The sequence below is a fragment of the Diabrotica undecimpunctata genome, chromosome 5, assembly GCF_040954645.1.
Source record: "Diabrotica undecimpunctata isolate CICGRU chromosome 5, icDiaUnde3, whole genome shotgun sequence".
In the NCBI taxonomy this organism is placed as follows: Eukaryota; Metazoa; Arthropoda; class Insecta; order Coleoptera; family Chrysomelidae; genus Diabrotica; species Diabrotica undecimpunctata.
The window spans coordinates 66,186,080-66,208,790 of NC_092807.1; the positions used below are offsets into that span (position 1 = coordinate 66,186,080).

Consider the following 22,711-nt stretch of genomic DNA (forward strand, 5'->3'; position numbering starts at 1 on the left):
ACATAAAATGTGGCTTATGCTAGGCTTGCATGAGTCACCCTGTACATTTTAATTTATGTTTAAACAGCGCATATTTATATATAAAAGTCGACTGATCCCAACATTTCTTATAATTTTTTAAAACAAGGACACAAATAGTTTTATAAAAATACTGGGTTTTGTGTTAAAAATAATGCTCTTGGACTATGCTAGGCTTGCGTGAGTCAACCTGTACATTTAAATTTATGTTTAAAAAGCGCATACTTAATAAAAGTCGACTGGTCCTTATAGCCCCCCCCCCCCCCTTATAACGATAACTATATTTCCAACATAAGATTTGCACCTTGCTTTATTTGATAACGGTACATTTTGCAGCACTTTTAGCTTCCATACTACTGATGCATGCGTAATTATTAGTATTACATCATTATAAATCCAATATTATATGGCAGGTTTTAGACCCCTCAATTTTTCACGAATACGTCTGGGTACCATTAAAGTAATAGGCTCGGAATCAGTTGATTCCAAGTAAACTCGAATTCAGTATTAATTCAAGGTACTTTACTTTATTCAGCAGATTTAGGTTTATACCATTCACGTTTAGAGAACGTAAGCCCTCTAAATGTCTCCTTTTGGTAAATTTCATGTAATTTATCTTATATTCATTCATTATTGGGTCCGTTTTATAACCTCAATCAGAGCCTATTGGACATAATGTCTTGTCGTTGCTAAGTCTAGCTATCAACCCATCCGTGGCTAGATTCCACAGAACAGAAGCGTATCCTGCAGATTTTTTTCAATTATATTCAGCCGAATCGCCCATCATATCGCTTCACAGGAAGTATTGTCAAATTATCTATCTGTATCTAAAAATACTCCCAGCATAATCTCTTAGTTGTCAGAACGCACTCCACCCTCTGACTGAGATGGTGCAGTGCCGTTTCCATAGAGGTTCCTGCTCTCTTAGCATATTGGCCCTGTGTATCGGATTTTCAACCAATACTCTATCGCCAATGTCCCTATCAAGCAGCTTTTTAGATTTTAGACTGTTCAGTAGAAAAGACATCAAAATTTGTTTCAGCGACTTAGCATTTTCCTGTTCAATTTTATCAAGTTTATGAACGATCAGATCTATTTGATCTGATCTAGTGAGCCTATTACGCTCTCGTTAAGGTACTCACTGGTTGCATTCGCTAGTGGCGCTGTTTTTTTACTGTTTCATAATATCTAGGGTATTTATCATAATCGTTAATATACTATTATAGATTCATTTCAGATATATTCTTCGTACTATTTTATTGATTGGACGTACGATGCAGACAGTAATTACATTACCAAAATTAAATTTGAATCAAGACATAAAATGCTGGAAGTTGAATGTATGGCCATGTTTGTTTTTAACGAAAAGGAAATCAGTCCAAGAGTATACAATGTTATTAACAATGCAGGATTGGTTTATGATGGTAAAACATATCTAGTATAGAATAGTATACTAATATTTGCTGAGACATTTACAAAAAATGTTTGATAAAAGTGTTTTCGACATCTTCAGAATAATATTCAAATATTTATATAAATATATATATATATATATATATATATATATATATATATATATATATATATATATATATATATATATGTATATATACATATGTATATAAGTATATACATATATACATATATATTATATAATATATATATATATATATATATATATATATATATATGTATATATAAGCACATAAATCAGCAAATTATCAAAACTAGGATATTTATATCCTTGTTAATAAAATGTAATTTCCCTGTCTAGGGATAAGCAAGTAAGTCAAATATCTTTAAATTTAGCTAATGGTGAGCATGTGTATATTTAAACATCTCGAAAATTATGAAATGTTAACAGAATAATTAGTCTTATACTGTTTTAATAAATTTTTGTAATTTAACAATAAGCAGATATGTACATTTATTTCCTTATCTACCACCAGTGGGCGCGCGCGGACTCTGACTACGCACTTTTGTATCTTCGTATATAACTCGCCTTAATTTGTTTCTATCGCCCTGCAACGTTTTCTAGCTTCCTGCATTGATCGATTCATCATCAATACGGAGGCACGGCGCGAAGTGATAACGTATACCTTGTTTTTGATTGATGCGGAGTATGAGTGCGCGCGCCTGGCCTACAGAAGAAGAACCTAGAAGCTACCTAGAACTACAAGAAGGTGGGTAATGGTTGTTTTTCATCTCACTTTAGCGTCCATTGTCATATCCAAGTATTTAGCCTTGTTGACATAAGAAGCTATATGATGATATATACAACCTCCTCCTAAGTGCCTTCTCTGTTGAGGTTGGCGATCAATATGGCAAATTTCTCTCTATTCTGGCTTGATAAATTAATTTATTTCCTTTTGTGTGGGTCCAATCTCTGATGTTTCGTAGCCAAGATTTTTTCTTTCGTCCTATGCCCCTTTTACCTTCAATCTTGCCTTCTAATATTCCTTGGAGCTGCTCAAATTCCCTATGGCGCATTATGTGTCCTAGATATGACGTCTTTCTAATTTTGATAGTATTTTGATAGTATATATATAAATAATATATATATATATATATATATATATATATATATAGTATATATATATATACATATAGGTCATATATAGATACAATAGATCAATCAGTTGGTAAAACTTTGAAAATTTACAATGCAATTGCTCCTAGATTTTATGCTCTCCCAAAAATTCATAAACCTACTCTGTCTATGAGACCAATAGTGTCCTCAATAGGTACACCTAATGGCCCCATAGCAAGTTTTTTAACTAATATTCTCACAGAAACATACAATAATAACAATGAGTTTTGCATTCAGGACTCTTTCAGTTTCAGTTCCTTTATTAATAACTTAAAATTACCCATTAACTATAAGCTCGTTAGTTTTGATGTAGTGTCTCTGTTCACTAATTTACCATTACACACAATATTGGTTAGCGTTGAGAAACACTGGGATGACATATCAATGCACACAACCCTTAACTTAGATAATATCAAAAAACTCATTTCTTTTGTTTTTGACTCTAATGTGTTTATTTTTAATGACCGTTACTACAAACAAGTCTTTGGTACTCCAATGGGTTTCACTATTTCACCAATACTGTGCAATTATGTCTTAGATGACTTGATTGAAGATTGTTTGCAACAAATCAATTTTGAAATACCGTTCATAAAGAGATATGTGGATGACTTAATCTTGGCACTACCTGCAGACTCCATCCATTCTACGTTAAATGTGTTCAACCAACAAAACCCACACTTGCAATTCACGTGCGAGGACGAGCGGGAGGGATCTTTGCCTTTCCTTGACATGAGATTGCATAGATGTGAGGATAATGTTGTGAAAACACATTGGTATAGAAAACCCATATGTAGCAATAGATTCATAAGCTACCACTCTCACCATCCTCCGAGGATGAAAACTAATTTAGTCCTAGCGATGAAAGAACGTGTCAAAAGGTTATCTCATCCGGATTATCTCCAACATGATCTCAACCTCTTACGTAATATTTTTGTTGAAAATTCATATCCTCTAAGACTGATTAATAAATTAATTTTTAATGTTCCCTTTGTTAATAGAAACAACAGACTTACTATGTCACAATCAGTGCCCTCAGCACAAAATAATTCAGCTTCAACAAGTGTGTATTTTTATGCCCTTCCATATATTCCAAAACTAACCATTGAACTCACTAAGATTTTTAAAGACTTTAAGAATATCAAAATAGCTAACAAGAACATCAAAACCATACGTCAGCTGTATAGCAAAATAAAACAACCCCTAACCACTCTAGAGACTACAGATGTTGTTTATTGCATTCAATGTACTGAATGTCCATCCACGTACATTGGTGAAACTGGAAGGAATCTGTCTAGCCGTATTATTTCTCATAAGAGTGATTGTAGATTAAACAAACCTACTTGTGCTTTGGCAGAGCATACTATCGATCTAGACCATAAGATAGATTTCAACAATGTAAAAATATTAGCCAGAGAGAAAAATAAATTTAAGAGAACTTTCTTAGAGATGGTACATATCAGCAAGAGTGATAATAACAATCTTAATAAGAGATCTGAGATCCAGAATCTTAGCAAAATTTACAATTTTATATTGACTTTTGACTTAGCTGTTTTGCATCTCAGAGTTTTCTTTGTTCTTTTCTTTTGTTAAAAATTTCAGTATTAATTGAATACTTGTGATCAAACTTCAGTTACTAATTTAGTTTTGTTTTGTTTGAGTTATTATTTTTTCTAAACCTATTTACTAAATACTATTTTCTTTCATTTGCTTATGTCATAAATAACATTTTTAACTTCCCGCTTATTTTTAAGTTGGTAATACAGTTGGTAGTACTCAAAATTCATAAACAGTATTTTGTGAGACGTTAATTTCAAAGTTGTTTTTTGTATTTTCTCCTAACTATTTAAACAATAATTGTCCACCCACGTTCTCTTTCTGCTCGTGAAATGTGACTGAAATCAAGCCTGCAGCGACGACTGTTTTAACATGTCGTCCTTCATTTTGTTTTTAACTTTTAACGTATTTAGTAATTTTAAAGTGTTTTTTTAACAGTAATTTTTAAAGTGTAATTGCAACTTCAGTATATCATGTTATTTAACGTTGTTGTTTCTGCCACGAATCTTACATTCGGGTAAGTTTTTTATAGTTTTTTATAGCCTTTTTTTGGCACCATTCAAACTGTTACAACATAGTAATTTTCTTTGTAGACCTTGATAAAGGTGGCAAAAAACCACCGAAAGCTTGGATTCAGAATAAATAGTACGCCTTAGCAAAGCTCTGTTTTTATTGACTACCACACCCAAAAAGAAAAAAGTATTTACATATATATATATATATATATATATATATATATATATATATATATATATATATATATATATATATAGACATAAATCAAACATCAACATAATCAATGTCATAATGAATTTGTACAAAATTAAATAAAATTAAAATATTGTACTTAGATAACTATATAATTTTAATAAGTTAAGTTTTAATGTTTTGTAAATTTGAAAATTTAATGGATTAACCTCACTTTCATATCCTGAAGAAGCAAATAAATTTTGCGAAAGCTTGATAAAGAACAAAGAGTTTCACTTTCCTGCCCTATTAATGACTGCAACCCCAAAATAAAACTTTATTTTACATAACGTGTCAGTCAATAATACCTAACTACTTTATATATATATATATATATATATATATATATATATATATACATATATATATATATATATATATATATATATATATATATATATATATATCCCCGTATTAGCCCCTGTCTAAATTTTTTTTTATGAACACACTCTCCAAACTTTTTCAATTGTTATTTGGGTGGAGTCGGACAAATTTAGAGCCTGGCGCAATATGGTAGTGGGGCGTTTGTCTGTGAAATTGTCAGGAACATGTTAATTTTATGCAAAAAAAAAATTTACTACCACATTGGTCATTTTATTTTAATCAATAGTTTTTATTATAAAAACACCGAAAAACATGTTGTCGGACAAAAGTAATGGGCCATTTGGCGCGTCGGACTCTCTAAACATGTCAGATTTATGAAAAAAATGTATTACCACACAGCTGTTTTTAACACAATTCATCATAAAAACTGTTTAAAAAATTATGGTAACGGATATAATGGTCGGACAATTTTCACGGGGCATGTGCGCAGTCGGACGCGCCAAAGATGTCAATTTTATGAAACATTTTTATTTATTACCACAGATGTTTGTTTGTTTTTTTTTCTGTTTGTTTGCATGTGTAATGCGTATTAAATCATTTGTCCGACAAAAACAATGGGGCATATTGACACAATTTTAAAAAAAGTATTTTTTTTGGAAATGCATATGTCTAATTACACAGGGTTTGTGCATGCCTTAATTTTACAACCATTTTTCCGACACTTATACAAAGTTGTAAATAATTATATTTAAAATAAAAAAATCTAATTGTCCGACAAAAACAAAGGGGCATTTTGATACAATTAAAAAAAATAATTTTTTTTGGAAATACATAATGAATAATGGAAATAATGATCTTAGTGTATTTACCTGGAACGTTCGCACACTTAACGAACCTGGAAACATCCACAAACTATGTGACATATTAGCACAATATAATGCTGATATTACTGCAATACAAGAAGTACGATGGACAGGCCATGGCATAATCCAAAAAGCAAACTACAATATATACTATAGTTGCCATAGAACCAGACATGAATTTGGGACAGCCTTTATAGTCAATAATAAAGTCAAGCACTTGGTTATAGATTTTAAGCCGATAAATCCGCGAATGAGGTGCTTAAGGATCAGGGGCAAGTTTTTTAATATCAGCCTTATTAATGTACATGCCCCAACAGAGGACAAGCAAGACGAAGAAAAAGACAATTTCTATGATGAATTAGAAAGAACATATAACAATTGTCCCAGAAATGACATTAAAATAGTAATCGGTGATCTGAACGCAAAAATCGGAAGTGAAGAAATATATCTACCGCACATTGGTAAATATAGTCTCCATAATAATACTAATTCGAATGGACACCGAGCAGTCACCTTCGCAGCCTCAAAGAACATGATCGTAGGAAGCACATGTTTTCTACACAAAAAAATACATACGGGGACTTGGACCTCGCCTGATGGATTAACGAACAACCAAATTGATCATGTGATCATAGATGCTAGACACTTCTCCAACCTTATGGATGTCCGCACCTATCGAGGCGCCAATATTGATTCAGATCATTTTCTAGTTCGCACAAGAATTCGGGCTAGAATCTCAAATGCGAAGAAGGAGAGAAGTACCAAAACAAGGCGCCTTAATATTGAACTCCTCAAAAACCCGCAAACGGTAGAAAGGTTTCAAAACTATATCAAAACTAAATACATAACTAAAGAAAATCTAACAATTGGTGAACAATGGGAAATGTGTAAAAATTACATTAAAGACGCAGCAAATAACATTCTAGGGCCGCAAAGACCACCACCACGCAATGAGTGGTTTGATGCTGAGTGCGAGGACATTACAAGAAGAAAGAACAATGCATATAAACTGATGCAACAAAGAAGAACCCGAGAAAAAGAACAAAAATATAAAGATCTCAGAAGAGAAGAGAAGTACATCCATCGGAGAAAAAAGCGAACTTATGAAAATAGAATATTGGAAGAACTTGAGGCATTAAAAAAGGAAAATCAAACAAGAAAATTATATAAAAATCTAAATAAAGCAAGAAAAGAATTTAAACCAAGGATCGGACTATGTAAGGATAAGGAGGGGCATATACTCAATATAAAAGAAGAAGTATTGAAAAGGTGGGTGGAGCACTATAAAGAACTGCTTACTATCGAAGTAGAAGATCCAAATCAACCACCCCCAGGAACAAACAACAATACACCATTGGAGCCTCCATCAATTCAGGAAGTACGGGATGCAATAAAACACCTAAAAAATAATAAATCTCCAGGAAGTGATGGTATACCCGCGGAACTTATTAAATGTGGAGGTGCTACTCTGACTAATCATATATATAAAATCATACTGAGAGGATAAAATGAGGAACAAATCCCAGAAGAGTGGTGTATTGGGATCGTTTGCCCGCTATACAAAAAGGGCGATGAATTAGAATGTAGAAACTATAGGGGAATAACCCTCCTTAATACAGCATACAAAATATTATTTTCGAAAATTTTATATGGTCGCCTGAGTGAATATTCAGAAAAGCTTCTTGGCGAATATCAAAGTGGTTTTAGGCCTGGTCGATCAACAACAGACCAGATCTTTGTGCTAAGGCAAATACTGGAAAAAACCAATGAATTCAATACCGACACATACCATCTTTTCGTAGATTTTAAATCGGCCTATGATAGTGTCCTAAGAAATAAATTGTATGAAGCCATGGATGAATTCCACATCCCTGATAAACTGATAAGATTGGTTAAGGTTACAATGCGCAAAGTTGTTTGCAAAGTCGAAATACAGGGCGAACAATCACAGTTTATTTTTTTTCAGTTAATTCTTATTGGACAAAAAAATCTTAAAAAAACTAGGTACTCTTTTTTAACCCATTAAAATAACATACTTCAAGATCATCAAGAAATACCTTCATATTACTTATTATAATACTATTTATAGAATATATGTAGAATATATATTTATAGGGCTATTAATATAATAATTTCAAATAAATTGTTTTTAATTAATATTGTTTGGGAAAGTATGTACTATTTCTTTTCATATTTTTACTATTAATATTTTTCTGTTACGGTACTGTAATGTGGTCTAATTCAATGCTATGTATTCTAACGACTTTCGTAAAATATATTGCTTCCTATAAAATCTGGTTGTCTCATCTATTGTGTTTAAGTGCGGAGAATTTGACTTCTCTTTTGTCTTGTGTCGCCAATACACACAAGTGTACGGTTCGTATTACGGTCACAATTAACAATACAATAGATTGATTTATGGGTTTGTCCTCTTGCTACCGACCACCTCGAAGAGAGGGTGGTTTCTGACCGTCTCAAGTCTCAACTCAAGACACTTCATCTCAAGACAAGACAGCGAACGAAACAGACCAAGTTTGTTGGCTCTCGTGCCAGAGAGCCGCGTCGGCGGGCATCCTCCAGGAGATCTCCTTGGCTAAGAATCCATCAAATATTTCAAAGGGAAAGTCTTTCTTTGTACAAACATCAATAATGAGTAAGACCAGTTATTTTCCTAATTTATTGACAGTTATATTTGCTATTTTTCGCTAATTGATTTACAAACAAATTATTTTATTTTTTCGTTATTATTATTTATCGAATATCATTTAACCAGCGACCTCATTAAGTTTTATACAAAACATTTGGCCACTTCGAGCTCGGATGATAAATAATAATTTTTTTTGACTTTGATTCAATTAATTTCATTGTGTTTCAATTAATTCATTTTAATTGTTTTTTTTTTCTTTTCAATTTAACTTTAAATCGGTCCTTCGGCATTCTTTTTAAATTTAATTTACATAATTAAATTGGATCATATTTACACAGCAATTTTTAAATTTATTTGTATTTTTATAATTCATAATTTCAGTAGGTAAAATACTTTTATATATATTTTGATTAATACCATATATTAATTATACATATATATTACATTTACGATTTATTGTGTTTTATTGTGATTTATTTACATATTTACATTATTTTTGTGTTGATTTTTATGAATTATTTTTGTTCTACTTGTACAATACTTTCCAACTCATTCTGTACGTCTTGTTTGTTAACTTAAACACATTTCTTTCGATTTTCTTTGTAATACTTATCTTTCGTTACTTACCTTTTTATCGATATGCTTATTTGTTTGCAATTGATTTTGTTTAAAACCGTTCACTTCTTTAAATCTAGTTATTCTCTTCGTGTTGATTTGTTAATTTATGTCTGCATTGTCCTCTCTTTCGTGCTTGTATCTTACAATGCTCAACAAAATGAACAAATCCAACTTTTCGCGCCATACTCGGCATTCTCTAGATTCAAGGAGGCCTATGAAACGCATTCAAGTATCAAAACCACACGCTTTCATTATTATTCGTAGCCAGGGTAGATTTTCATAAATCTCACAACCTTGTTTCGATTGAATTTATTGTCTTCTTCTACTCGCTTTCGATTATCGCTGTCTTATTTCAATATTTCGATCAAATCTCTGTTACTTGTGGTTTCGTTAGTGTCACAAAGCACCCTAAGGTAACTAATCAAGGTGTTAAATGTGTCTTGTGTTCTGGTTCTTATCAGTCATATAAATGTTTGTATTTTTTGGGACTAAACGGCTTCAAGAACTTTTTTCGTTGGTTAATCCACATAATTCTTGTGTACGTGGCCTGATTCCACCTCATTCGAAACGACGAATTGCACGGTTTGCGAATCACGGTCTCGCTTTTGCTTCGTTTATTAACCAACGCTCAAATTCATCTTGTTCCTTTAGACAATCACTTCTTCAAATACCAACATTTCTAATTTGCTTCACAAACACATTTAATGTCCTTGTCTATTTCGTGCTTTGTGTTCTGGTTCTCACTATTCATGTAAATGTTTGTATTTTTTGGGACTAAATGGCTTCAAGAACTTTTCTCGTTGGTTAATCCACATCATTCTTGTGTACGTGGCCTGATTCCACCTCATTCGAAACGACGAATTGCACGGTTAGCGAATCACGGTCTCTCGTTTTGCTTCGTTTGTTAACCAACGCTCAAATTTATCTTGTTCCTTTAGACAATCACTTCTTCAAATACTAACATTTCTATTTTGCTACACAACCACATTTAACGGCCTCATCTATTTCTTTCCACATAGTTGATACAGATCAAATATGTTTTCGTATCTTTCTTGTAATTCGTATCATGCTAGATACAGGCTCCACAACCAATTTTATTTCCGTGATCTATCAAATCACGCATTTTTGTAATCAGATCTTATAGACATACTCATAGGTGTTGAATTGGTTTTTCGTTTCGCAAATTTTGGTCAAAATTCTTGGCGAACCAAATCATCCTGTGGTCTTAGAAATCATTTTCAATTATGTTCTATAAGGGCGAGTTTCTACGACTTTCTATATTTTATTTCACCTCTTTCATTACTTCTATGTATACAAACATAGATCTTTTCTACAAAGGTTTTGAGAAGTCGGAAAGAGTAGGCACCTGTTAGTTTTGTCCCAACACGACGAAGCTCGTGAAGGATATTTCTCAGTTGTTAATTTTTCGAAAATTAACAAGCCGATTTTCTGTTATTCCACCGTTTCTACAACCCAATCCTCTTTATTTATCTTTTTCTCTTGTTTATATTCGCTACTTATTCTTTATTCTTATGCATATCTTCATTTTGTATGCTAGAGAATCGCATTAGGAAACTTCCGAATCTCAAAGAGACATATGTTGCATTCGTGGAAGATTTTGTTACTTCTCAACATATGATGCCGGTTTCTGAATCCGATTTTAAATCGATCATTTCTTATATCTCTCACACAGTTTTCAAAAAACAAATTTTTATTTCGCTTCTTTTATCCAAAATTCGTACTAGCTTCGACGCCAATCTTTATGACGTTTGAGGTGTCGCTAATCGACGCTTTTGATACTGGTCCTAAAAGGGCATCTCGTTCTTTACTTAATTTTCGATATCTTCGTTGTTGTTTTATTTGCGATATAGAGCAAACGTATCGGCAAATTAAAGTAAATAAGGAATTTTGGAACTATAAAAGGGGTTCTCTGGAGATCGGACTTTTTTAAACCTCTCCAAGAGTTTTTACTACGTATCGTTACTAACGGTACTTCTTCGTTTTCTTTCGCTCATAAACTCTACAAGAGTAACGCTTAGTTTTTAATGCTCGATGGTTTTTCGCTAGGCAGTGGGCCAGCAGCCATCTCGACGGACCTACGTCAGAATCACGCTACAAGTGATTCTCTTTGATACTACTCATCTTCTGCAGTGAGCACTCGCTTAGCTTTTAAAGCTCGATGGTTTTACGCTAGACAAATCGACAACGTCAGCAACCATCTCTAATTATTTTCAGGCTTTGGCTTACGCATTTTGACATGTTGTTCGTTGACAAAGAGGAACCTTTCATTTTTACGGTACTGGGCCTAAAATGGAATCCTACGACTGATTTTTTTTTCTCATTCTTCTTGTCCCTTGGACAAACCGTTCACAAAGCGGGCCATTCGTTTGTAAATCAGTCGTATTTTTGTTGCTATCCTCTTGTTTTTATTCATTTTCCATGTCTTTTTGCAAGTCAAACGTGTTCTAAAATCGTTGTGGTACTTCAATGTATCCTGGGATGATGAAACATCTGAACAGATACATCTGACCTCTGTACTTGTATGTGTTACATTTCTGGTGTTATTTCTATACAGGAACATCTATCGCGAGATCGGAGCTCTTGGCAGCTATACTGCTGACGGATCTAGTCACTTTTGTCAACGAGTCTAGTCCAATTTTCATGCTCGCTCTGTCTCGACAAGATTGGAACTCCTGGCAGCCATATTGCTGGCTGTTTTGTGTTAAGTTTTATACAAAACAAATATGGTTAAATGAATTTATTTTATGCAGTGTCTCTCCCTCAACGTCATCAGAACACCCAGAAGTTTCACTAGTTGAAGAAGCTGAAAAGATTAAAACAAATTCTCCAAATACAAATTCATCCACTTCTTGGTTGGTTCATTATTTTTCTTATTATTGCGATAATTGTTTCATATAAATTATTATTAATTTAAGTAATAAAATCACATTTTATTGATTCAAATTATTTGTCGACTGAAGATGATTCCACTAAATCGTCTTTTTCATTGCATGCAGTTAATTTGGAACAAAATAATGTTTCTCTTAAGTGAGTATTTTTTTATCGTTAAATCTAATTTTGGATATTTTTTGTGCAAAAAATTATTATGGTACGATTATTAAAGTATATATATATATATATATATATATATATATATATATATATATATATATATATATATATATATATATATATATATATATATATATAAGTAAATGTTAAATATTTAACATTTACTTTCTTACGTTGTCAGCAAATACTTCAGATTTATATATATATATATATATATATATATATATATATATATATATATATATATATATATATATATATATATATATATATATAATTAAAATTGTAATTTTAGATGTACAAGACAGCAATTATCTAAAGCTGCAGATGACAATGACAAAGATGATGAGATGGGGATGGATAATGATTACTTTGATTAAACTGTTGTTGACAATGATGACGTATGTAAAGAAAGTTGTTTTTTTTTTGTGGAAACATAACTATCAAATGGAAAGGTCGCAAGTTGTACTGTAGTCAAATAAAAGAGAAAACAAGATTTTTTGAAAGGATTAAAATCTATGCAACTGAAATTAATGATTTAAAAATGATGATCAAAATTCAAAGAAGAATTAAGTAATGAAAAAAGTGTCTCATTTTATCATAAAAGATGCAGTTTGAAATACTTTTCAAAATTTAAAATTCATACGCACAAACCACCTACAACTGCTTGGCAAGATAAACGTGATGACAATGAGGTTGCTCGTAAATTATTAATTTAATATATTGAAAAGGAAGTTGTATGTGAATCAAAAATTTTGTCTTACACTTATTTGCAAGAAATTTATTTTTTATTTTTGCAAGACATCTATGAGTCAGAAAGAAAAAATGTCGATGAAAATTTGATGATAACTGCTACTCTAAGACAATACTTAGAAAAAAATCTAAAGAATAAAATTAAGTTTGAGCATTTTGCAAAAAAATGGTTCCTTATGTCAGTGAAAACAGACTTAAAAAACAACAATGATGAGGAAATTTAAGATATGATTTTTGAGCAAGAATGTCGTGAATTTGCAATGAAGTATAGAAAAAAAATCTTGCAAAAAAAACCATTACCAGATTATCTAGATGCTGAAACTCTTAGTAAAGGTGAATGTGACATTCCAAATTGGTTGAATGTGTTCTGGAAAACGGCATTGAGTTGATGCAGAGGAACGAACGAAAGAATAGAACGATTAACAACGTGCTTCGCTTACGATTCTATTTATTCTATTACTCGCGGCAATATAAAGCCCAGCAAACACATTGTTTTTGGTATGTCAATGAAAGGCATAACTGGCAACGTTAAAATAGATAGATAGATGCGAATATTCGTTGAGTTATTCTGGTTTAGCCGAACTAGAATCTTCAGCAGCCTATTCGTGTATTGCGAATGGACGAACGTGTCCATCGTGTATAATTCCAATTTCTACTTTAGCGTGTGGAGTTGCTTGGGATAATTATGATGAATTTGTCGAAACCGAATCCGGCAAAAATACTCTAGACGACTTGGAAAGCTCTAATGAGGATGATAATTATTAATTGAATTTTTGTTCTAATAATAATGTTTTTTTCAATCTATTAATATATTAAATAATTTTTTTTTACTATATATGAATGCATAAAATAATATGTATTAACTCACCTTTACAGTTTAAGATCGGCGATATCCAATAAGAATTTATTTGTTTGTTCGTTTGACCCAATGTTGTCGTCCGACAATTAGATTTTTTATTTAAAAATGTAACTAATTGTAACCCCCTACTTTTGTCGGAAAAATGGTTGTAAAAATAAGTGATACACGACCCATACATGGATTAACGACATCGATTACGAATAAAAATTCCGTTTTTTTGTCTGACTATCGATTTGCCCCAATATTTTTGTCAGACAATTTGATTTTTTGGTTTAAAATATAATTACTTACAACCTCCTTTTTTTGTCGGAAAAATGGTTGTAAGTAAAAATGTTGCATAAAATTGACATCTTTGGCGCGTCCGACTGCGCACATGCCCCGTGAAAATTGTCCGACAAGGTTGACATAATTTTTTAAACAGTTTTTATGATGAATTGTGTTAAAAACAGCTGTGTGGTAATGAATTTTTTTTTTTCATAAATTTGACATGTTTAGGAAGTCCGACGCGCCAAATGGCCCATTACTTTTGTCTGACAGCATGTTTTTCGGTGTTTTTATAATAAAAACTATTGATTAAAATAAAATGACCAATGTGGTTGTAATTTTTTTTTTACATAAAATTAACATGTTCCTGACAGTTTCACAGACAAACGCCCCACTACCATATTGCGCCAGGCTCTAAATTTGTCCGACTCCACCCAAATAACAACTGAAAAAAGTTTGGAGAGTGTGTTCATAAAAAAAAATTTAGACGGGTGCCCAAGGACTAATAAGTTTTTCCACTTTTCTTGTTAACCGTGTTCTTCTTTTATTTACAATTAAACCAGATTTTGAACATGTGTTCACAAGGAACAGATTTTGTTACAATACTACAATATTTAATGAATATAGTGGTTAAGTTAGGATATAAATGGCGATGGTTTTTCCACCACTGTAATGGACAGTTCCAATCTCTGTTCGAAATTTTTTGTGGATAATATCATCAGACAAATACATATCGACTTCTTTTATATCTCTCCATACAGGTGTATGTTTAGATGAGTCATGTCCAATTAATTCATCAAAAATACACCATGGACTTAAGTCATCTTTAACAGTTTCTTTTTCTTGTACTGGTTGATTTTCACTAGTACAATCTTCTTTTTCTTTTTTTATAGAAGTAACCAGCTTCTTAACGCTTTCTTTTGTTTTTTGTAACTAGGTATTCTGATTAATGAATGAGTTTCGATTTACGATTGATCTGCATTTTCGATTTCAAATCTTTATTGATAGTTAGTCAAAGGATTTATTTATTGTAAATATTCATTTAAAATTTATTTTTTCTTAGTCAAAATTATTGACCTAGTATAATAATAATAATTTTATTTTCAAAAAATGCACATTTGTAGAAGATGCAGCTTTTATGGTCCGCTTTCTGAATATTGCAATGATTGAAACTTCTCCTGGCGCATTTCTGTCCGTTTCGACTACAAGTACTGTTATACTGCCACCGCCACCCAAGCGTCAAAAGGTGATAGATACTTCCATTAATAAAAATATTAGTTTAGAACAAAAGAAACAAATAAATATGGATTTACTAAACCTATGCAAAGACTCGTTTCATCCGTTTTCCATAGTTGAAGAACGAGCTTTTAAAAAGTTTGCAGGGTGGATTCCTGGATAAAAAACACCAACAAGAAAAACTTATTGATTACGTCAGGTTTATTACGTCAGGTTCATTACGTCAGGAATGTTATATCAAAACTGAGCAAATTATTAGATCACAAGTTGTTAAAGAAGTAGAAAATATATGTATTACTACTGACCTCTGGACATATGGAGTAACTGAGAGTTACATCGCATTAACAGGACAATATTTAACCAAAAATTTATAATTTAAAACGGTTTTATTAGGCTGCTGCCATTTTTCTGGAAACCATAATTCAGAAAACATCGCTTTTGAAATTAGTGAAATTATTAATCAGTGGGGTCTAAAACGAAAAGTAAATTTTGCAGTAACTGATAATGCCTCAAATATGGTCAAAGCTATTAAAGATGTTTTGGAATGAAAACATTTAAATTGTTTTGCTCATACGTTAAATTTATTGGTGGAGGACGCACTTAAATGCTGTCGTGTACAAATAGATAAAATAAAAAGTCTTTTTTTCGATAATTCGGCAAAAAACACATTTAGACTTTGACCAAATCTAAATAATGTAGACTGGATTCTTTGTTCTTAACTTTCCCAAGTTTTACGGCCTTTTAAAGAAATAACAAGTACAGTGAGTGGCCAAAAATACTTGAAGGGTAGTTCAGTGATTCTTGCTGCCTGCAAGAATATTGCGATAACATTTTAGCAAACGGTAACCTTACATCCATAATATCCGACGTAGTACAATTACTAATATCGAGTTGTATTGTTTAGTTTATTTTTCAAGTTAAAATAAATATATACTTCATTAGTTTCTTTCACTTCAATAAATATTGTGTATAAACGATAATAGCCATTATGTTTACGAAAATCGGTTTACGATAAAAACTTTAACGATCCACCTCTACTCGTTACCTCTGTCCTTACTTTGATTCGGTGCTTTGACGAATCGAGAGATCGGGAGACGAGACGTTGCCAAATAATTTTGTATCAAGCTTTTTTATTGTGCAGTTTATTATTTTAAATGGGAATAAGGCACAATGTGACTTTAAAATAAGCTTATTTTGATGTTTAGATTTTTAATTCGGAAATCGTACTTAAAATACGAAACATTAATTAATTTTATTTATATGAAACGATTTCCGAAGTGGAAATCAAAATGTTATATTACACTTATTGTAAAGTAAAATTCTGGCATATTCCCAATAAAAAACAGTAAGCTGCCATTTAAGTCCATTTCGCCTAAATTTGATTATCTTAGAACATTGTTCAAATGCTAAAAAGGCAACAGGTCAAATAAAACCAATAAGTTTGGCAACAAAAGTAGTTTATGCTCAATCGTTTTGTTGGTAAAATCTATATGTGCTCATTTCAGTTCATTTAATTTAATACGCCATTCGTTTGTCCACTTTTCCACTTCGGCAATTGTATCCTGTAATTTATCTGTTGATTTAATTACCTTGTGACTAACAGCCATAATTGTCGTATTATCAGCAAACGTAGTTACAAAATTTTGCTCTGAATCTGGTAGGTCTTAAGTGTATAGGAGATACAGGACGGGTCCCAGTACACTTTCCTGTGGTACCCCTGCACTAATTTTTCTTAGTTTAGAAATTAAACATGAATATCTTCATCATAACTTGTGGTTGGAAAATCTGAATTGCAAGATCGTGAGAAGCATGAAATATTTTTTAGAGAAACGTACATACTAATTACCGTGTTTTGTTTTAATATAAAAAGACCCTTCAAGAGTATTGTTAATTGTCCTTAAAGTCTTTTGCAGAGCTAAAAATAATTGTCGATTTCACCACAATAATTTATAATCAAAACGGTAAAAGCTAAAAGAGAGGCTATGTAGCGTAAGACTGATAAGCTGTCAGACGAATAGCAATCTAGAATCTAGAGCAATCGTAGCTGACTTGAACGATGAGTCATTGATGATGAACCAAAGATGTTGATGCTTTGTTTGAAGTCCCTGGACTTCATGTTATAATACCTATTAAAATTTACAAATTAGAAAAAATCACTTATTAACTCATTTTTTGGATTTTCTCATAATCAAGCATTTCATTTTTCGAATACTTTTACAGTGAAATATTAATTGATCAAATCTTCAGACTAGAAATCTGTATCCAAGATATTATTTTGCGATAAACTGTAAACAAATTTTAGGTAGATTAGTAATAGACAGCAATTGCCAAACAAATGATCCAAGAATATTTGGAGCAGGAACTTTAACAAAATATTCAAGAAAATATTTTGCTCCAAATATGGCTCATAAATACTACAATAGAGTTGAAATTGGTAAAAGGTTGGGTCTGCAGATATCCCAAATATTAATAAGGGAAAAGGTAAGAACAATATATATATATATATATATATATATATATATATATATATATATAATATATATATATATATATATATATATATATATATATATATATATATTATAATCTGCTTACGTTTAAATTAAGTTAAATTTAATTGAATTAACTTTGAATTTCTTAGGGTTCTTTACTACAAACAAAATATTTTACCTTCAATTCGTGGCTTCTAGTATTTTCAGGATGCTGGCTTTCTTTAGGATAGACAAGGAGAATAAATATTATGTTGTAAAAACAACCTATTTATAATATTGTAATCGTAATATAATTATTTTACCAAATTATACGCCCAGCTCGTCAGCTGTCGTGTTAAGGCTGTTTTAGCAGTTAAAGCATACTGCGATTTGAAATGAGCGTATCACTTACTTTTCTACAGTGTTAACTTGTTTCGATCTTTACTCAGTGGCGCCGGCCGACGGGTAGTTTAATGACAACAAAGGCATTATTCTCCATTCAAATTATTAGTTTTGTCGGGAATACATTTTTAGATTGATTATCGTAGATAATGTTTTAAACAGAATTATCACATTTTTAATTTATATGTCTTAGCTAAATATAGTATTGAATAAAAATTTGTGAAACGTGACTGCAAAAACATCATGGTGTTTATTTATAATACATTTAAAATAACATAAAAATATTATTATCAAAAAAATTACAATTTGTTGTCACAAACAAATAAACAATATCACAGTTATAGCTTGAAAATGATCTCAAGAAGTTATTTCGAATAACGTGTCCAAATTTCGAGACATTTGGTCGGTAAACAACAGAGAAAACACTGTCCCTAGGTTTTGGTGCACCGATAAAACAGCCTTAATGTGTGTTCGACCAGCTCCCTCATAAACTCTCTCCATCCCGCGTTATACAACTAACCAGTGCGAATTTGCCTCTCGGCAAGTAAGGACCGGGTGTGTTGTCGAAAAGTGAGTAAGTCACAGATGCGCTAACGGTAACCGGTGTTTTGTGTTAAACCATAAGCAGTTTTGTTTCTCTCAATACTCTGTATCTTTGTTACTGCCTCCTAGCACCGTAAATCTAATGATATTTGTATAACTATTTTTAGTATTATCAGAATTGCGATAATTATCAATGTAGAAACAGTCCTTAAGTTCACTTATAAATAAGTCGAAGGAAAAATATGTTTTAAGTGTTTTATTGCTTCAGTGGCTCTTAATAAATATTTTGAAGCAATTAGGTGTTTAACTACGCCTCTCTGAAATGTGGAAAGTTTGGTAATAAATTTATCCTCTCCATCCATGTTTGGTCCCTTCGGTCCGAATATTGTTTATCGCAATTTCTGTTCTGATTTATCTTCATAAATCAATTATTAATTTTCTCTCATTTAATTCTCTTCTCGTAAAAATTAAAATAAATATCATTACAAGTGCTCCCCCCAAAATAAAATCTTGTATAATATACAGGGTGAGTCACCACTAACGAGACGGAAGATTACAGCGAAACGGTAAAAGATTTTGAATAAATGTATAATATGTAGGTTGATAAAGGCTACATTTTAGAAATATTTTGAAATATACAGGATGACACAATAAAGCGCAGCGTTTCAAAGTTATATTTTTTCTTATGGAACACCCTGTATTTTATTGAATTTTCTAATTGTCTGCAAAAAATAAGATATAGTTTCATAAGACTTCCCTATACCTATATACAGAGTGTTCTGAGTTATGTCGAATTTTCTTAAAAACTCAAACTTTAAACGAGGACTCATTCTTAATTATGTAAAATTACTCATACATCTAAATAGCTGGATATTGGTCGAATGTATTTCTTGATTAATTGTTAAACATTTATTAACAGGGTGTTCAAAATTTGTAGTTTCATTATTGGATTATTCAATGTGTAATATAAGGCTTATTTTAAACGGAACAAACTGTATATTAATGATTTATTAAATTAAAATAATTTTTCTCTTTCCAGTGATATACGAATGTCCCATAACTAGGACTGATAGTTTTGCCGTAATTTAAAATTTTGTTAAACGGAAATCGATTTCAAATATTTATAATTGTTACTTTCGATTTTTAAACCCATCATATTGATATATTGTTATAAACGAAACCAGTGTAGTTGTAAATACATTTTTTGTAAATAAATTAAAATTTTTATGTCTTTGGAGTTGTATTCGTTGGGAATAGGATAATTAGTATTAAAATATGATGAAAAAAAATAAAAAAAATTTGTTGGAAATCTGATGTTTTTTAGATTTTCTACGATTCTCAAATGTCTCAAATGTAATGACTTCTCTCTCTGCTCTGTCAGTAAAGCAACCGCCCTAGTCACTATTTATTCAAAGCATGGCGTACCCATGCCAAAATTTCCTGTGCTATTTTAGACAACATAACTTGTAGACTCCCCCAGGTATCCATAAACCGAAGTTAATTTAATATTTCCTCTACAGTTACTCTCGCAGATCCCACCTACTCTGTTCCTGGAAATATAGATCTTCTTCTTGCCAGTGACATATATAGCGAGTTGTTATCGGATGGTTTAATACGTTTAGGTAAAGGACTCCCTGTTCTTCAGAACACAGACTTAGGGTGCATTATGCTTGGTGCTTTACCTTCTTACGCACTTCATAAAGGAATGTATTGCTCGCAGTTGTCCCCTACACAGTCAAATGTCTCGTTATTTGTCCAGTCCACATCTGAGGAAGATAACCTCGATGATATAATTCAACAATTCTTCGAAGTCGAAGAAGTGATCCCCTCTGTTAAAATCTCCTCCTCTGAGTGGCTACAGTGGCTATTCTCTTAATGACATTCTGTTGAAAGGAAAAACTCTTCAGCTTAAACTTTTCGACATTCTACTTTGGTTTAGACTTTATACCTATGTCTTCACTTCGGACAAAAAATGTACAGGCAGGTACAAATTCATCCTGATCACACATTCCTACAGAATATCCTCTGACAGGATTGTCCAGAACAGGATATCGAATGTCTTGAGCTTCAAATCGTAACTTACGGAACAAAAAGCGCAAGCTTTCAGAGTACCCGTTGTTTGATGGAATTGGCTAAAACTCATCAAAATAACTACCCATGGGCCTCCGATGCTCTCTTAACAGGCTACTATGTAGATGACATTCTATATGGGGCCAATGACACGCAAACTCTCCTTAAGACTCATATTGAGATAACTGACCTACTCAACAAGGCATGCATTTTCTGCTCTCTCTACAAATTCTGCCTATGTTATTTCACCAGAGAATGCTTCTAACAAGGTTTTAGGTCTCTGTTGGAACCCCAGTACTGATACATTTTCAATTTCTGTACCTCACTTATCAATAAAGGGGATTTACACAAAAAGAGAAGTAATCCCCTCTGTCATCGCTCAAATTTTTTATCCACAAGGGTTCATTAACCCCGTAACTGTGCTTGCTAAAATTATTATGCAAAAAATTTGGATTTCTAAAATTAGTTGAAATGATTCCGTGGATTCAAATATTTTAAATGAATGGTCGAAATTTATAACTGATCTCTCTGCTCTCAAGGACATAAACATACCCAGATGTCTTTTCTCTTGTCATGAAATTTCTTCTTTAGAAATTCACTCCTTTTCTGACGCAAGTTTGAAGGCGTATGCTGCTTGTTATATACGGGTTATCTAGAAATCAAAAAATGTCTCGTGCTCTCTTATTGCTTTGAAGAGTCGTATTGCTCCTTTAAGGACCATAACGCTTCCAAGGCTAGAACTTATGGGTGATGTATTGGCTAGTAACCTCACCACGAAGATGGTTGATATCATAAAGGATAAATTCTCTATTACCTCTATAAACATGTAAAGCGATTCTGAGATAGTTTTGACATGGCTCAGATCACATCACTTCAGATGGAATCAATTTGTCGCCAACAGGTTAGCTCAAATTCAAAAAAATTGTTCTCACTCTGATTGGAGGAACGTAAAGTCTAAAGACAACCCTGCTGACATCCTCCTCTATTCTGTGGTTTCACGGTCCTCAGTTTTTGCAAAGTTTCGACCTAAATTTGTCTGAATATAGTCCGAAATTTAATTCTGATAAATTACCTAAAGAAAGAAAAATTGTTCTTCACACTCGAAGTGCTCAACTCGATTTTTTTGTCATGCTTTCCAAAATCTGGCTCTCAAAATTTATCCGGTGTACTTAAAGTATCTGAACTTCAAAATGCTGAAATGAGAATTATAAAATTACTGCAAAACTCCTGTTTTTCCTTAGATATCGCTGATCTCAAAGGCAATAAGATTATTTCTAATAAGTCTCTTTTACAATTTACTCCTTTTCTTGACAAAAATGAAAGGCTCCGTGTAGGTGGACGTCTTAGGTATTCCGAAGTTGCCTTTGATCAAAAATATTCACTCCTCCACCCCTCTAAAAATCATGTGGTTCGTCTAATTCTCAAAAGAGTACATCTTAGTCTCCATCATGCAGGCGCTCAGAATACTCTTTCTCAATTGCGCCTTAGATATTGTCCCTTGAATGGTCAACGGAAGATTAAGAGGATAGTCCACGAGTGTCATGTTTTGCAGTAATTTTATAATTCTCATTTCAGCATTTTGAAGTTCAGATACTTCAAGTGCACCGGATAAATTTTGAGAGCCAGATTTTGCGTTATTAGAAAATCTATAGTACATCTAGAGTACATAAGCTATAGTCC

At 32.1% G+C, this 22,711-nt stretch overlaps 2 protein-coding genes across 4 annotated transcripts in view; one reads left to right on the forward strand and one right to left on the reverse strand.

Annotated features, from left to right (window-relative positions):
• LOC140441359 (TBC1 domain family member 1-like) overlaps positions 1–22,711 on the reverse strand; it is a 515,776-nt gene that overhangs the window by 398,911 nt on the left and 94,154 nt on the right. The gene's annotated exons all lie outside the window — the stretch shown is intronic.
• The window catches only part of LOC140441360 (cilia- and flagella-associated protein 61-like), a 185,617-nt gene that overhangs the window by 123,878 nt on the left and 39,028 nt on the right, over positions 1–22,711 (forward strand). For both annotated transcript variants that reach the window (XM_072532035.1, XM_072532036.1), the window contains exons 13-14: positions 1,256–1,442; positions 17,848–18,026. In XM_072532035.1, the coding sequence (XP_072388136.1) occupies positions 1,256–1,442; positions 17,848–18,026 (366 nt within the window). The remainder of the gene's footprint in view (positions 1–1,255; positions 1,443–17,847; positions 18,027–22,711) is intronic.